The sequence below is a fragment of the Mesoplodon mirus genome (assembly GCF_964341445.2).
Source record: "Mesoplodon mirus genome assembly, chromosome: 1".
Classification (NCBI taxonomy): domain Eukaryota; kingdom Metazoa; phylum Chordata; class Mammalia; order Artiodactyla; family Ziphiidae; genus Mesoplodon; species Mesoplodon mirus.
In genome coordinates, this window is record NC_138976.1 from 69891277 (window position 1) to 69910493 (window position 19217).

The following is a 19217-nucleotide window of genomic DNA, read 5'->3' on the forward strand; positions in this document are numbered from 1 at the left end:
CCACGTACACTGGGGGCTTTGAAGCCATTTCTATCTCCACTGGGGACCTCTGGGACTTCCCCAGGTTCAAGGCCTACGCCATGGATCTCCACATCACTCTCTTCTCCCTCTGTCAAAGCACTGTTACTCTCCACCACAGAGGAGCACGACTCAGGTGACTTTGGCCATGGAAGCTTGGGTGGCTCTGATTCCTTAGACATAACATGGCCAATAGACATGGAATCGTCAGCATCACTGGGATTTGAAGACGGAATTGTGGCACAGGTTTGGTCAGCCTCAGTTTTGATTTTCTCTGCCACAGATGTGCTTAGGCAGACGTTTCCTGAGGAGTAAAACAAAAGACTGTTAATAAATCTTACACTGTGTTATTGCTGAGAACTGCTGAACTATTCTCAACTAAATTTCTACCATCAAACTTTCCCTCTAAATTTCCACTAAAGACCTGAGTGGGAAAAGTCACCAAAGCACCACGCAGCCTTTGTAATTGTTAAGGTGGCAAAATAATATACTTACTGACAAAATAAGGGATTTGAATAGAGGTTCCACTGCAGACCAATGTCAAAAGCTAAGGCAATAACAATAATTACCCAAGCAATAGCAAGTTGAGATTTTTCTAAAAAATAAGAATCTAATTTCAATATATGCTACTGATGAAACATTCCAGCTCAGAGGATGTATCTAAAGAACACAGGTAGGGACTTCCCTGGTGGCACAGTGGTTAAAAATCCGCCTGCCAATGCAGGGGACACGGGTTCGAGCCCTGGTCCGGGAAGATCCCACATGCCATGGAGCAACTAAGCCTGTGCGCCACAACTACTGTGCCTGCGCTCTAGAGCCCACAAGCCACAACTACTGAAGCCTGCACGCCTAGAGCCCGTGCTCCACAACAAGAGAAGCCACCACAATGAGAAGCCCGTGCACCGCAACAAAGAGAACCCCCGCTCACCGCAACTAGAGAAAACCCATGCGCAGCAACGAAGACCCAACGCAGCCAAAAATAAATTTATATTAAAAAAAAAAACCACATGTAAAACTGTGAGGTCAAATAAAAATTATTTCCTATACTAATCCTTCATCATACAATGACAGCATATGAAAGGAGAAGAATATCACATGCACTTCTCTTCTACAGCCATCTCTATTCACCCTCCTCCCTTCCTTACACATACACGTGCACGCATACACACACAAGCACCATTTCACCTATCACATAGTAGCTTGGATGCTGCACCTAGCCAAGTCCTCTATTAAATGCTCTGCCAGGTCTCAAAACCTGGAAGTCAAAATGCAAGAGACCAGGCAGTGACACAAATAATAAACCTGGGTACCCTTAGCTTAAACTACCCAGTAATTTGTAAAGTAGTTAATTTAACCTAGTGTGATTAAAAACAACAACAACAAAAAAAAACTACAGTGAGAGACTATAAAGAAATATCCGTATGCACTGCGTAAATGTTCTCTGTACTGCTTGCTATTCCCTTCCCTACCTTCCTTACTTTCTATCTTCCATGTGTTCATCACAAGTCAATTCAGATATCACCTACTCCAAGAAACCCTGCCAGTCCAGCCTCCTGTCTATTTCAGGTCTTTCCTTGGTATTCCAGGAACACCCTATGCCATCTCTACTAGTGGCACTTAGCACACTAGATAGGAATTATATATTTATTTGTCTAACTCTCCAATTAAATATAAACTCAGTGAAAAAACTGTCTATGATTTAAACTCTATTAACATAGATATTTCAAGAGCAAAAGGTAGTAAGAATAGAGAAGCAGCCAAGGATCCGATTAACTAGGACAATGATCAGGACTTTTTCTTTTACTCTAAGTGCACTAAGAGCAATAAGATGGTAGGGACAAAACAAACCACATCTTTTAAATGGATCACTATGACTGCCATATGGAGAACTGACTAGTAGGGGTGACTAGAGTGGACACAGGCAAAACAGGAAGGAAGTAATTTCTGCAACAGTCCAGACAAGAGATAACGTGCCTTGAACAAAGAGGAAGCAAGGGGGTGGTTGGATTTGGGAGAGTCCCACAATTGAAGGATACAATAGATGAGGGGTATGAGAGAGAGACAGGAATTACCAACAAGCTCGATTAGGAAAAGGACAAAATCTCCAACAACTATTAAAGAGGCAAAGCATTAAAACAGTTTCAGAGAAATATGCTATAAAAGCGGGGAAAAGCAAAGCAGTTGAGATTTACAGATGATGGCTTTGGTGCAGAGAAACAGCCAGGGGACTATATACACATTTCACAGGACTGAATGATGTTTGCTGTTCTTTTATAAAACCTTAATCTTTATTTTCTTCTTAAAATTAAGTCGAAGCTAAGAATCTGCAAAGAATTATCTATAATTGGTTTTCTCTATTCCATGTGAATTCAAGAGAAGCTTTCCAAAAAATGTATTGTATATTATAAATTGAGTTGCACTAAAAATAAATTTTTTTCATTTTAGAATCTTCTTTTTTATTAAACGAAATAGGCACTGCTGGTTGCTTGTCTCAAAATTCCATTACCTGTAGCAGTGGTGCTTCTGATTTTCATAACACTCCCTTGGCCTTTTGATTGAGTTACCGCATAGTTTTAGATAGCTTATTGGTTAAGCTACGTGGAAAAGTAACATATCTGCCCTAGTAAACCCAGATTTAAGGCAGATCAACAATCACCTACTACTAATATGTGAAACATAAGCAGCTAGTTTCTCACCTGCAAATCTGATATTATCTGATAAACTGTGATCCAGCTGCATCCTGTTAGCAGAGGCCTCTTCCTCTGAAGGTACTTCTGTGTTTGCTAGTTTCACTGCTTCTTCTGGCTTTTCACTGTCCATGAGCTCATCTGGGTCTGGGTCAGGAGTGGGGCCCGCTGCCCCATCAACTGAAGCTGACACTTCCTCATCCTCCTCATTCTTAGGCCTCTTAGAGTGAGAATTAGTGCACTGGAATCTTTTAACAAAAGAAGCTATAGTCAGAACACAATGTTTCCAATGGACAGGAAAAAACATATATACAAATATTATTTTCACTTAATGAAAAAAGAGAAGAAAAAACTGGTTTTTAATCACATTATACAAAGATAATCTTCACGATGAATAGATCAAATTTGAAATTGAAATGTTAACAGTTTTAATAACAATTTACTAAAAATTAAAATTAAAACAACTCTAAATTGTTAAACATTATTGATTATTAAACATTATTGGAAAATCACTTAAAATTTTATAACAATATTAAAGCTCAAAATAAAAATAAAGTGAAAAATGATGATATAAGGATAAAAGCAAATATTATTTAGATAATGAAGAAAGAAAAAGGAAATGAGGAGATTCCATAAAGCTGCTGTTAAAATTTGAGTAGATTATTTACATTCCAAGGTGAACTTGTGGCTGTATTTCCCTGAGTTTCGTATAATTCTGAAATATGCATGAAAAGCATTAAGATTAAATGCCAATTATCATTAGCTAAAGGAATTAAGAGAGGAGGAAGGCTAACCATATGTATTTCACATCTTATATCAATGTATTATTTATTTTCAGAGTGGACACCATTTTTCAAGTTTTCCTCTTCTAGTATTTTCTAGCAAGTCACTTGATAGCTTTGTTGCAGATGCTTTTTGTATATGACACATTTCTAACACTTTCATTTAAGAAGAATTACAACTCAAATCAAAACAACATGTACTTCAGAGTACACACACACACACACACAAGAAAACACATCAGTGTTTTTCTATAGGAAGTCACAGATAAGATAAAGGGGGTAGCCAGGGATAACCTATGTAAATTAGCTTTGGCTGCTGCTGGAAGCAGCAGTATTGGTATCATCATCACTTTACTGAGAACCCATGCAGTGGCCTATGTGGAATATCTCTACATTATGAATAGCATAGTACACTTACAATAAGATGGCTGACATCTCTTTGAGGTTTCAGTGAATCATTCCCTTCATTAGATTTTCCTACATATAGCATATTACTTAAGGGAGATCAGCAAACTCGATGATCAAACCACAAAGATGAGCATAATAAACAAGCCCCTTAACATTAGGCTTTCTAACTGGGTGAGCAAAGACCACTGATTATTTTAACCTACTGAAAGGCACTTCGAATCTGTTCAATGTCACAGATCTATATTCAATGTCAACCCACAAGGACCACTGTGGTTAGTAACTAAGAGACCAGATCATACACCTAATTAGAGTACTGTGTTTTCTGTCCATTAAAGAACAATTCTCAAGATGTGCTATTGGCTACTGAACTCAAGACTGACTACTGCCTCCTTCCACAGTGAACTGTTTTGGCAAATGCAGATTTGCACATTTACAAAACACAGTGACTCTCTGAATCAGTGTTTCCCAAACTTTTCTGAATGCAACCCACAGTAAGTTATACATTTCAGATGATGACACAATACACACATACACACATGCTCACACATGTCATGAATTAATACTTACCCTTACCTCATGGGAAGAACTACAATGCATTTTATTCTCTTTTACTTCCTAATTTTAAAATGTTGTTCCTAACCTATTAAATTGATTTGAAGACTAAAAGTTTGAAAATTACTGCTGTAGACTATAGGGTGAAATAAGAACACCTGGGTTTTAATTCTGCTACTAACTAATTCTGTACGTCAAGTGTATCTCTTATAAAATGCTGGTTTCACTCCATGTTCTTAAGGTTCCTCCACTCACTAGCATTCTAAAACAGTAGAAAATAAAATGTCGGGGAGGGGGGCAAGAGAGAGAGAGTCAGAAAATAAGCAACAGAAGTGTGGGCAAAGACTTAAAATTACAGTGTTATTTGGTTAGTAGCAAAGAACTAGAAACGAGCTACAGGTCCAAATACAGGAGATTAAATACATGCAGGCATTAGAAATTACGTTGTATCAAATCATTCAGTTACATGAAAAAACACAAAACTGGTCATCAAATTATTAATAGAGCATGGCCCCAATTTTGGAAATGTATATAATATTATATAATAAATAAAAAATATATGTAAAGGATATATACAAAATGTTAACACTGGCTATCTCTGGATTGTGAGGTTATGGGGGATTTGGGACTCCTTCATTATTCCTTTCCTTATTTTACAAATTTTCTCCAATGCACAAATATTACTTTTACAATCTGAAAGAAAAACAATGAGTAATACTGGAGAGTAAAAATGTAATATAAACCTGGAAAATATAAAAGTCTAAAAAGGTTGCCTGAGGACCTGAGCAACATAACACACACCCTATTTAATGTGTTTTAAGACAGCAAGACGACCACAACAGGCCTAAAGGCTTTTGAAATGGCACTGGCCACAAAAATGGAATGTAGATTAAAGTACACAGGGACAACCATGTTATAGAAACACCACATGCTCTGATTTACACCTTGTGAAAGAATAATGCCAAGTGTGTATAATGTAGCAAAATATATAGGCATCCCAATGAGAAAAGTAATATCTGAGATGTTTGACAAATGAAGAAGAAAACTACTAAAAGTCAAAATCAGTAGCAAAATTAAAAAGTTGGAAATCGAGTTACTGAAGTTGACAAAAATAAGGAGATGAATAGAGGGCACTGATAAATCTTTAAATACATTAATGTAAGGGGCTTAGAAGGTCTAGAATTGTTCTATTTCTCATGCATTGCAACTTCAAAAATATTCTCAAATACAATATACATCTCTGTTTATATTCTATTTATTTGTTATACTTCCAAAGAATTAAAAATAGTTTGCCTCAATTTTTTCATAAGGTATTAAGTAAACTGATGGTGAATAAACAGGAAAAAAAAAGCAAATAAATAGTCTTTGAGAACATTATGTTCAAGGACCCATTTTAACTGAGTAAGTACAAGTAGGATGGGGTGTGGGCGGGATCATTACCTCCTGGATGGTTTTCTTACTTTCCTCCTCCTCTGCAGCCATGCTTTTACTTCAGGGGTGGATTCTGGAGTAGGCTTCGTGTGATCAATGGTATATATATCCTTTCCTTGTTTCCAAAGCTGGTATCTGTCTGGCTGAAATTTCCTCACAAAGATATCCATTGAAATTTTCACCATGTCTTTCCTGCAGGTGCACTGAAACACAATGGGGTTGGAGTGCTTTAAACATTTTGCTAACTACAGAAAGTCACACTGAGTTGTCCTTTGAATGTACCATACACAAATACTTAGTCACTACATAATGGAGAATAACGTTTTACATTTTCAAACATTCAGTGAGTAATAGGGACTTCCCTGGTGGTCCAGTGGGTAAGGCTCCACACTCCCAATGCAGGGGGGCCTGGTTTCAATCCCTAGTCAGGGAACTAGATCCTGCATGCATGCTACAACTAAGAAGTCCGCATGCTGTAACTAAAAAAGATCCCGCACACCACAGCGAAGATCCCACGTGTGCCACAACTAAGACCTGGCACAACCGAAAAATAATAAAAATAAATAAATAAAATAAATATTTTTTTTAAGTTTTAAGAAAAACATTCAGTGAGTAATAAACTCAATTTCTTCTGAATGGAGGTGACAACCTGTATATTCACATCTATAAACAGTAGAATAAGATGTTAAAATGCATTGCAGAGTTCTTGGAAACTGTGTACCAAGAACAACTGAAAGGAAAGAGCACACATTTGAAAGCATGCCTGCAACAGAAGGATTACCCTCCCAGCACAAGGATGCATCAGTGAGCTGAATACTGTAAAGCTGAAAACCTAGGATGACAATGAATAAAAGTAGCTAATAAATGTGTGGTTAGAATAATTTAACCAATAGGTTGAGATAAATTTTCTCCAAGATATATTTTAATCACATTAATGTTTATTAACAAATATACTCTCACAAAGTAACCAACAATTAGGAGCAAATAAACAGTCTCTTCTACATCATATCACATGAAACACCCACCATCACCACTACAATCATATCCACTAGAAAGAAGGAATAGTGTTAAGAAGTTCAAAGAAAAGATTATTTTGAATTCACTAGAACTTTGATTCTCATGAATATATAGTTAGAAGTCATATCATATAAAGCAAGTTTCCTATAAAGACCTCACACAGGTTATACTGTGTCTAGGTTAATACTCCATGCAATGGAACAGACAGAATTCAAATACTGAAACAGAGATAGTCTCAAAGATGTAACTAACATACCTTAACCATCCCTAACACACCTGACAACAGACTAGTTGACTCAATAACAGCCTTGAAACAGTCTTTCAGTATTTTGGCAATACAATTATCATCTCCATGCAAATTAATTTAAAATTTCCTAATAATCTCCAGCCTAAAACTTCCTCCAGAGAGTTCCAATCTTGCCTTGAAAGTTCAAGAAAAAGAAAAAAGGAAAAAAAAAAAAAAACAGTTCAGGACACAGCTAACAGTCAGTATGCCTAAAACCGGCTTCTCCAACTGCAAACAAAAATTTTATTATAAATGATATGACAATCCTTCTATTCTCCTATATTCACAATCAACATTTCCTAATCCCTCCTTTGCCTTCTATCCCTAGAAATCCAGTCTGTCATCATCTATAATTAGCTCTTCCTCTACCTGCAGAAATCCTTTTACCAGGACACCTTCACTGTCAGATGCTAACATAAAAAACATAAAAAAGCTAACTAATTTCTCTGCCTGCAGTCTCTCCTAGCACCAATTCATCTTTATATCTGTCACTTTAATCTCCCTCAAATATCTCATCATCTTTCACTTCGGAGTTCAATAAGATGTAATACTCTGCTCTGCCTATAAAATAAAGTCCTAAGCCCAGCATTCAAGGGCTCTAAGCTTGGACTCCACTAGTGAGATTTCCAGGTTTCTCTCCCACTGCAAGTCAACATGAACATTCCTCTTCAACCCAGGGAGCAGTCACCATGAGCTTCCTTACCTCAGTGCTTTTGCTCCTACCACAATGCCTTCCTGCTCACCATTCTGCCATCCAAAGAAAACACTGAATGTAACTTGTACCAATTATTCTTCTGAATGGAGTATTATTTATCTACACCACTGCTTTCTATTATTAGTTAAGTACAGGCAAACTTCATTTTAGTGCACTTCGCTTTATCGTGCTTTGCTTTATCACACTTCACAGATAAAGAGCCTTTTACAAATTGAAGGTTTGTGGCAACCCTGCATCAAGCAAGTCTATCAATTTTTCCAACAGCATTTATCAACAGCATTTGGTCACTTTGTATCTCTGTGCCACATTTTGGAAATTCTCGCAATATTTCTAACTTTTTCATTATTTTGGTGATCTGTGATCAGTGATTTTTGATATTACTATTGCAAAAAGCTTACAACTCATTGAAGGCTCAAATGATGGTTAGCATTTTTTAGCAATAAAGTATTTTCTAATTAAAGTATGTACATTGTGGTTTTTTTTTTTAGTCATAGTACTATTGCACATAATAGACTGCAGTACAGTGTAAACATAACTTTTATATGCGCTGGGAAACCAAATAATTTGTGTGACTCGCTTTATTGTGGGGAAAGGAACTGAACCCACAATATCTGAGGCATGCCTATAAAGAGAGAGTTCTAAGTCATTTTTACTATAATTAGCTTAGAAATATGGAAAGTGAGGATTCTGAGAAATTTAAAGATATTTTGGTTTAAGACGCAACCTTTCACTAAAGGAAGAAATGAAGTTTAGACTCACCAGCAGAGACTCTATTATTTTCATATAGTGTTACTAATATTTGCTTCATGAAGAAAAAGGAGTGGACAATATAAATGATATAAGTTTCCACAGCAAGAATTTTGTCCTAGATTTTAATTTCCCATTCCTCTCTCCTAGAAGTCTTGAATTTTGTACACATACAAGATCTACCACTCAACTGATTGTTTGACTCAATACAAGAATATGTCTTAAATTATAGAAATAGAGAACAAATTAATGGTTGCCAGGGTTAAGGGAGGGGATGATGGTGAGAGGGAACTGGGTTCAGCTATAAAAGGGCAATGTGAGGGATCCTTGCAGTGGTGGAAATATTCTGTATCTTGACTCTATCATTGTCAATTTCCTCTTTTTTGATATTGTACTATAGTTTTGTAAGAGGTTACCATCGGGGAAAACAGCAGAAAGGATACACAGGATCTACCTGTATTATCTTTTGCAACAGCATGTGAATCTACAATTATCTGAAAATAAAAAGTTTAAGAAAAAAATAAACTCTAAGACTTCCTTAAAATAAAACATATGTATGTCTTGCCTTTGATTTTAAGTATTCAGAAATAGAGTCATAAAATACCCAAAATAATGCAAGGGAACAATGCCAGAGTCAAAAATAGTTGAAGTAAACTTCAACAGCACAGAGAAAATCTACTCTTGTCAAGAGTGACAAATAATACACTCATCTTAAAGCCCTAAAGATTAGATGAGATCATTTAATAGAACGTGTTATGTGACTTTATTAGTAGGAACGGAAGACATTAACACTCCCATTTAGAAACAAAGAAATTTACAGACTACATATTGGTACAAAGAGCAATAACCAATAATAGGTAATACTTCTCAAGTAATCTATTTTGGATATGAATTCAAAACACTAATAAGAATGGCTTTTCTTACTGTTTCTTTTTTTTTTTTTTTTTTTTTTTTTTTGCGGTATGCGGGCCTCTCACTGTTGTGGCCTCTCCCGTTGCGGAGCACAGGCTCCGGATGCGCAGGCCCAGCGGCCATGGCTCACGGGCCCAGCCGCTCCGCGGCATATGGGATCCTCCCAGACCGGGGCACGAACCCGTATCCCCTGCATCGGCAGGCGGACTCTCAACCACTGCGCCACCAGGGAGGCCCTTCTTACTGTTTCTTTTAAGAACATTCATACTAGTTATGTAATATGTAATGTATGTAATGGCTAAGTCCAAATTTAAAGGGAATCGTCAGTAGTCTGTTAAGCACTGAATTCTTCCATATTTCACCACCCTAAGACTTGTTACACAGAATCATGATTATTTGTTCCTATCTCCCAGGAAATCAAATTCATGCTCTCCGTTATTTACACTGAAAACCAGCAATCTAATTTCAACATGAAAATGTTTCTAAAAATCAGCAACTTTCTAAGGCAGCAAATACTCAGTCATATGAATTGTAGTATTGGAAATTTCATATAACCACAATATATGATTAATAAAATAAGAAGTTGATGTTTAATAAAAACCCAAACTGAGGTATTACTTTAACATATTTTCTTTGTGACACACAGGATGGCTAATTATGGGAGGAAAAAAACCTCTCATGTGCAAATGTCTGATAAGGAAGGTTTTGAAGGTATGCAAAAATGTGTGAAATTATCCTGCTTTTCAGTCTATTTATAACAATTAAATGATAATTAGGAAGGAACTAAGGAAAGAATAGCTTAAAATAAGATAACAAGCCTAACAGCCACTTGATGTGGCTGTTATGGGTTAAATTGTGTCTCCCTCCCCCAACCCCCAAAAGGTATGTTGAAGTGCTAACCCCCCTCAGAATGCGGACCTTATTTGGAGAAAGGGTTATGGCAGAAGTAATTACATACGGGGTTACTGGAGTAGGGTGGGACCTTAATCCAATGGGCCTGGTGCCCTTATCAGACAAGAAGAGACACAGACACACAGGGGACAAGGCCTTAAATTGGTCTGACTACAAGAATATAGAGGTTCTTAGTGTTATTAAATTTTGCCTTACTGGGAAAGTTGAAGCAACTGAGGAAGTAAGAATCAGGCTTCCGGTATAACAAGTGGTCTTAAGCGTGAAGGAGAAGTGCACAGAGGTTTTGAAGAATGGAGAGCAACTATGACCTTGCAGGGGATTGAGAGATAACGTGAGAGGACTGGGCCCTTGTCATGGGTGGAACCCACTGCGATGCACATCCAGCTCCTGGTTGGGTCCTTCCTATCAGACTCAACTCCTCGGCTTCCCCTCTTGAAGAAACAACAGAAACTGAAGGATCGATAGAAGTGAGGCATTTACGAGGGGAAACACCATGACCCAAGTGAATCCTGCCAGGTAGGATACTGTAAGGTAGAATAAGGTGAGGGTGGGGGATGAATTCATGTGACTTCTCTACTGTATCCCCCAAAAAGGGGCCTCTTATCAATATAAGAGCTTGGTGTTAGATGGCTCCATGTATGTAGTTTCAAGAGACATGAGATACTATCAATCTCAGAATTAAAAACTAATTTTCTGTACATATACAGGAAAATGTTCTCTTTCTTACATACAAAATTCCAATGAATGTCAACCACAGTATATCATAGCCCAAAGAGGATAAATAATGTTTAAATTTTTCTTATAAATTATTAATTTCCCAACAATTATAAAAAGGGACCAATGCATAGATGAAAAAGATTTACTGAATAGGACAATCAAAAAGAGGAAAGAAGCCAATGATGGCAAACTCTTGTTTTGAATATTTATAAGTGTCTGATGAAGCAAATATTGCTGTCTGCTGTTGACACATGAGTAGTGGGTGTATCTTAAAACCTAAGAACACTGTAAGATACTGTCCTTTATGATAACCATTTTCATTGTACTTAACAATGAAAATGACTCATTTTAAAAACACAAACAAGTATATCAATTCCTATTTCCTCCAAAAATTCAAATCAATAATTGGAAAAGTTAGGTTTTTATCAAAATCTAGTCCCCCTCCAAGAAAATTATTGTTTTTGAAGGTTATCTGTTAATTATCTCCAAGGTACAACCAAATTACTACATTAAATCAGAAATACAGTAAGAAAGAAGCATCCATTTCCTATCCAACACATAGCAAAACTGTCTTACATCTCCAAACACATAAGCTATGAAAATATGGGACTGTGTATCAAATGGGAAAATGCCAAACCTTCAATGGAATCACCATTCATTTGCTTTGAGAACCCAAAAGTTTGTATTACCAGTTGCCCTTTGAAAGAACATCATAAATAAAGAATAAAGGGAAGAGAAATATTCTCCACTTCATTGTTTTCTAACAACACACTTTCTTTAGCTATGACAACAAGAATTAAGAAGAATGTGTTAACATAATTAGACACAACTATTCATTACTGTTTACTCTAAGTAATAACAAAGATACTACTCAGGCATAGCAACCTCTTATTTAACCAAGAATGTGACTGATGGTGATAACTAATTAGAGCCAAAGTCAGTAACTAGGCCTGAAATATAATTATATTCTAAACCATCAAACTACCTTTTATAGTAAATAGATAGATAATTTAGCACTCAGGAAGCTCAGATACCTCACTGGAAAAAAAAAAAGGTTTAGACAATTCTAGCGCTAGAGCATCAAGAGAAATCTTTGACCAACTGATCTACGATTTACTCTTTTTTTTTTTTTTTTTTTGCGGTACGCGGGCCTCTCACTGTTGTGGCCTCTCCCATTGCGGAGCACAGGCTCCAGACGTGCAGGCTCAGTGGCCATGGCTCATGGGCCTAGCCGCTCCGCGGCATGTGGGACCTTCCCGGACCGGGGCACGAACCTGTGTACCCTGCATCGGCAGGCTGACTCTCAACCACTGCGCCACCAGGGAAGCCCTATGATTTACTCTTTATTCTTCCAGATTTACATCTCTTTCATTCCTTCCTATTCTTTAACCCTTTTTTCCTTTTGTTTTTGTTTATTTGTTTTTAATCCTTTTATCTGTTTTCAACTTAGTCATATCCAAAACCTAAAAATTCTTCTTTCCCTCTACATGTAAAAAAAAATAACCTGCTGGTAAATTTGTTAGCATTAAAACAAACTATGTTACTATCAATCCACTTGTACTCTGGAATCTCCATCTTCATTTCACAACTACATAAACATACATCCAATCTACTGCATCATACCAAACTTATAGGAGAGAAAGGACCCAGCTCTTTGGGAAACTACCACACTGTTAACCCATATTAAATTTGCAGAAGTCCAGGAACCCCAGACTTTTTCTGGTACAATTATACTTAGTTATTTCTCATTTCAAATATGAATGAGAAACAAAATTTTCCAATATGCACTCAAATTTTTAAGGTAGTATTTCTGATCAATATTTTCTGGCATTGTGTTCCAATGGAGAAGCCACTCAGTTTTTATGGAATTTAATTAATTATTTTAACAGAAACATGGCCTAATTTAAACAGTTGCTAAGAACCATTAAATAAAAACAATTTTTGAAAATAAATGCACTATGCAGTTAATGAAGCCAACATCTATTGACAGGGTATTATTATACTATCTGTAGAAGTATCTAACCTATTGAGATACAACAAAAATTTTTGAAGGAACTTTCGTTCTTTTTACATTCACCATACAATTAAGAATGAATAAAAGTATTTAATGTGTTAATTAACTGTAAAAAATGTAAAGGAACCTATTTATATTGAAATTATTCCAAATAAATTTTTTTTAAAGTAGAATATTCTACTTCTGTAGTCAATTCATTCTATTATCATAAAATTTTCATTGCCAGTTAACAAATCTGAACAGAATTTCACCCTCCTTGGAGTACTCCAAACAGATCAGTATTTCTTAGCTGACTCAAAACTAAGTATACATTAGAAAAGGGGGAATTCAGAATCAGTATAATGAATGTAGATGAATCTAATATACATTGTGCTGAGCTAAAGAAACCAGGCAATTTTAAAGTCCACACTGGTGATTATTCCACCAGATTAATGAATACAACTATGTTTAATATGATGAATAAGCAGTAGCCACACTGCTCTATCTATATACTTGTTGAACCCTGAACTGACTACAGCTCTTCTACTTACTAGCTGAGTAAAAATGGTAAGTCTTGAGCTCTGAGTCTGCTCCCTCATATAAAAATGTCTTCCTGGCTCTCTCACAAAGGTTCAAAAAATTTTAAGTGTACTTGATCAGCCGAGCTCCTTAAACGTGATTATGATTATGATCCTCCCAACCCTCTTCCTCACAAAATACTGAAGGAAACTCAAAATGCTGTTGTAAAGCAATATAATGCTTTAAAGTTTCAGTCTGGGCTCAAATACTTATATTTTACAGAACTGATTTTCAAAGATGGTAGAGCCATGGGATTCTTCAAATGAGCTAAAGAAATTGCGTGAAATTAATGTAACAGTAGAACAGAAAATGCCCCATTTCTTGCCAGTTCCTATCTATGGAACATATTTAAAGCATCCATCACTGTACACCAAATGGGCCTTCATCCCTTGGTCATATGTAATATCCTTTATAATACTGATTTACTTCATCCGTGTACTTATTCAATCATTGCTCATTTGTTCATGTACCCTTTTCATTAATAATTTTGGGAGAAAATTATTATAATTACCTTACTTTATAAGTATTAAGGTAATACTTGTATTACCTTAATACTCTTGTATTATTATTATTATTATTATTTTTTTTTTTTGCGGTACGCGGGCCTCTCACACGGCTGCAGCCTCTCCCGTTGCGGAGCACAGGCTCCGGACGCGCAGGCTCAGCGGCCATGGCTCACGGGCCCAGCCGCTTCGCAGCATGTGGGATCCTCCCGGACCGGGGCACGAACCCGTGTCCCCTGCATCGGCAGGCGGACTCTCAACCACTGCGCCACCAGGGAAAGCCCTCTTGTATTATTTTAATACAAGAAACAGAGTTGTTAAATACTTAGAACTAATTAAGGTGAAAATAATATTTGAACAGCACTTTGATTTCCTGAGTAACATTTCATATAATATCAGTCAAAGACAAATAATAGGCTATTTCACCGGATCACTTGAAGAGTAAACTATATAATTATGTTTACATTGACTGAGCAGGGAGATAAAAGAAATACAATTCTAAGATCAGTATTAATTAACAATGAAAGTATATAAAGAATGCAAAGGTCATTTCTTTTGTCCTTATGTCCATTAATGAAGCAAGTTCTGCAGGAGACCTGCACATCCCTTGTTTTTCCCTGGACTGCTCTGCAGAGCTCACAAAACCCTGATGTTGTCGAGGTGCACAAAGCATTTAAAGGTTCTGGGGATCCCAGGATACACACCCAGAGAAATTTTCTAAATGTTTTGTTCTCATGGACATAAAGAAGAAAGTAGCTTTAAAATATCCCTAATGGCCAAAAAGATAATCATAGTCATAGTAAGAAAGTCTGATACCACTACTAAAGTTCTTATTCTCACTTTAATAAATCATTATTGTGAATTATTTCAGATACTTTTGCCATATCTGACCTTCCCCTCCCAGTCTATTTTAAACCATGAAAATATACATTGTGTCTGTCTTTCTGAGAAGTACATTCTAGTTGCCTAGAGGATTGGAGGCCCTTAAAAATATTTTTTTCAATAAATAACCTTTTATAAACGTATGAGGAAACAGAGGCTCAGAGAATTTTACTTAATTTGCCCAAGGTCACCCCGCTAACAAGTAATACAACCTTTACCAGATTCAAATCTAGAATAACTCCCATACTCTTAACCAATCTACTGTGGACATTCAAAACCAAACCATATTTAACACATTTTAAATGGTTTTAATTTAAATATGGGCCACATTTTTCCATTCTAAACTTCTTTTTCTATGACCCATAACCAAGTTGAAATTGTAGTTGAGAATAAATGCCTGGATCTCATTATTTTAGCTTTTTATGCATGACATCATGCTGTATTGATAGAGTTTATCCAGTCTAGCTAGCAACTTTCCGAAATATGTTTCCTCCGCTCTCCCTACTTTTAATAGATTCAGATTAATTTCTTCTGAATATTTTCAGACTTCACCATACTTTATAAGGTATATCTCCCTTATAAAGTAAGGCAATTATAAAGCAATTTAAGGTATGAGACTAGAAACTCTATCTTTCTGACCCATGGGAACACTGCTCAAATAGACAATGAAAAACTATGCAAAAAGAAGGGGAATGGGCTCAAATAGCTTGCTCCAGGGGTCTTTAAAAAACTGTAGGAATTATTTTTAGAATTTCTGCTTCTCAACACTTACCTAAGTATCTGATAGAAAGGTTAAGGAAGTTCAGAGTTACAGACATTAAACAATCTACTGCCACTGTGCCATGTAAAACACAGCATGAAATTGAACTCTTTAGTACTGGGGAACAGATGAAGTTATTTTGTTCTGAATTCATACATTGCATGTCACACACTTTATACGGGTGATAAATTTGGGCAAGATCAGATAAAAAATGGCGCTCTGCAGAGCCTTAGGGATCTAAGTGATTTATGAATATAAATATTTGCTCCTAAGACTCTGTAAGATCATATGCGAGAGAGCCAACAGAAATGCACAGAAGTATACAACATATAATCCTTCTCCCATGATGCTCAGAAACACTGACTTTTGAATCTTGCAAATATTTTTTAATGACTAATTGGACATAATTAGAAGTTCATCCTGCTCCTGGAATGAACCTTAGGAAATAAAAAATCCACTTTAATTATCATAATTCATAGATGGGAAACTGAGGCACAAAAATACTAAGTGACTTGCTGGATGTCACAAGGATAGTGAGTGGAAAAAAAAGTTCAAGTGATGCAAGACTCATCCTACTTAGCAGCATCTCTGGGATTTTCAGCTTCCCATTCACTGAGCCACTAAGCACATAGGAACACGCTGAGTAACTCAAGGGGTTGAATGCAGAATTAGCCATGCCCCAGGTTTCACGATAGAACACTGGCCATGGTAAGAACCATCTGACTAATGCTGGAGATGTTCACCTCTTCACTTCTGTGGAACTGGAGGTGAAGGCAACATCCTCTAATCCTTTTCCATCTTTCTTTGTACAGTTCAAACACTATTATCAATGCAGGAAATATGATTAATAAGTAAATACCGTTTTTCTAAAGAGGAGAGGGAGGAGCAAATGAGGAGGAAAATGAATAAAAAGGCCATGTATGCATAATGTAATCCCCAGAATGGAAGCTCTGGATAGTACCACTGTCCCTCAGTATCCTTGGGGGATTGGTTCCAGGACTGCCCTCAGACACCAAAATCTGCAGATGCCTAAGTCCCTTATATAAAATGGTATAGTAAATATTTGCATATAATCTATGCACATCCTCCCACACACTTTAAATTATCTGTAGATTACTTATAATACCTAATACCATGTAGCTGCTATGGGAATAGTTATAAATACAATGTAAATGCTATATAAATAGCTACCAAAGTGGGGGGCAAATTGAAGTTTTGCTTTTTGGAAACTTCTAGACTTTTTTCCCTAATATTTTCAATTCATAATTGGTTGAACCCACAGATGCAGAACCCGAGGATTCGGAGAGCTGGCCGTATATATCAAGGGTGCTCTCGCTTGGGAGAAACAAATATAACTTGTTATTTTTCAAATAAATTCTAGGTTACCATATTTTTAAATCCTATATGTCATACTGAATTTTTAATATATTTTTCAGGAAAAATGAAATCTTTATTTATTTAACAGTCATGTCATAAACACTACCCCACACTCAATGCACTCTGATCATATGTCTCTTGCCACATAAAAAATTCTTTGGCACTATTTCCAAAACAAGAGACAACCGGATAAAAGCTAACTAGGTCAAAAAATTAATGCCTTTAGGAAGAAGTATAATTTATTTCAGCCTTTCTAATGTTAACAATATGATTGGAAATTTAACATTAAATAATCAAAGGAAAACAAATAATTTTGTTGGAAATAAAATTATTTAAATTGACAACAGATACTTTTTCAGCAATACTTCCTTAGAAAACCACACAGCACTATAAGTAAATAATTCAGCATCTCAGATTCATTTTATCTGGCAATTCCTGCATTCCCATTCAAGTGTGAGAATATGTCTGGCACTGCTATTAGCTTTTCTGTTATTAATTTTGTGAGATGATTTAAAGCAGGGGAAAAAGGTAGATATATTCATTGAACCAGTAAAAAAACAAATAGAAGATAGAAAAACACACAATGGATTTGTGTTTCTTCAATTTCTCTCTGGCCAAATTTAGAAAACCATAAATAGGAAAGTCTATGGAAAAACAATTCTTATAAGAGGATTCATTGTTATTCTAAGAAATTAAGATGGGAAAAACAGGATTTAAATCAGTTTAAGGCCAATAGGGATCCAACATGCAGAACTAACTTCCATGACTATTACTATTATTTGCTTGACTTTAGACTCAAAAATAGCAAAAAATGGCTCCAGAGCCCATGAGCCACAACTACTGAGCCCATGTGCCACAACTACTGAAACACACACGCCAGAGTCTGTGCTCCGCAACAAGGGAAGCCACTGCAATGAGAAGCCCGCGCATCGCAACGAAGAGTAGCCCCTGCTCACCTCAACTAGAGAAAAGTCCGCACTCAACAAAGACCCAACACAGCGAAAAATAAAATAAATAAATTTTTTAAAAGAGAAATAATGGCTTAAATTTTTTTAAAAATAGCAAAAAATGAAGCTGCATTAAACCAATCTGTGACGTGTTAAGGATAAATCATGCCAATGACTTAGCAACACAGAACTTTTAAATATGTAATAAAACTTTTAAAATATGAATAATCTGTGACCAGTAATTTAACAACTGGGAACTTATCCTAAGAAAATAATTATTACTTAATGTACTAGCTTATGTTTAAGAATGTTCATTTCAGCAGTGTTTATCAAAGATCTAGAAAACAGAAAAAAAAAACATTTTCTAGAAACAAGAGGGTATTCCTTTAAAAACTCATGGTATAACTTATGGAAGAACATTTAGAGATATGGAAAAGCATTACCAGTAGGTGGAGAAAACAGGTTACACGAGATCAGATATGTAATATATACATTTATCTACCTATAATGCACATACATATGTTAGAGACTGATCCATTTCCTTAAATCTGATACTGGGGAGAGAGGTGTGGGGACAGAAGTGGTGGGTACAAGTAGAAGTGGGCATGGCATGAGGAGGTTACTTGGACTAAAGCTCTACACTTGGAGTGGAAATATCCATAAATAGATGAATCCCTTTCTTAAGTGATGAAGTTTCTCTCTCACTCTTGATCTCTCTATATTTACCCAGACCAAAAGTATTTCATTTCCTAGCACCTTGTTCTTTTCCTTCAGGTCACTTATAACAATTTTTAATCATATGTTTGTATGTTTATTTGGTTAATGTCTATTTCCTGCTCTAGAACCTACATGCTGTGAAGACAGGACTCAGATCAGTTTTACTGTCACCAACACATAGTATGTGCTCCATAAATACTAGCTGAATGACTGCCAAACACTAGAATATTGCCCGTAATGTAAGAAGCAAAACAAAAATGAAAATGAAATCTAAT

At 36.2% G+C, this 19217-nt stretch overlaps 1 protein-coding gene across 4 annotated transcripts in view; it reads right to left on the reverse strand.

The window, feature by feature from the left end:
- KDM4C (lysine demethylase 4C) overlaps positions 1-19217 on the reverse strand; it is a 392092-nt gene that overhangs the window by 187474 nt on the left and 185401 nt on the right. For all 4 annotated transcript variants that reach the window (XM_082628071.1, XM_082628070.1, XM_082628069.1 and 1 more), the window contains exons 9-11: positions 5888-6081; positions 2715-2953; positions 9-322 (exon numbers count right to left, since the gene is read on the reverse strand). In XM_082628071.1, the coding sequence (XP_082484197.1) occupies positions 9-322; positions 2715-2953; positions 5888-6081 (747 nt within the window). The remainder of the gene's footprint in view (positions 1-8; positions 323-2714; positions 2954-5887; positions 6082-19217) is intronic.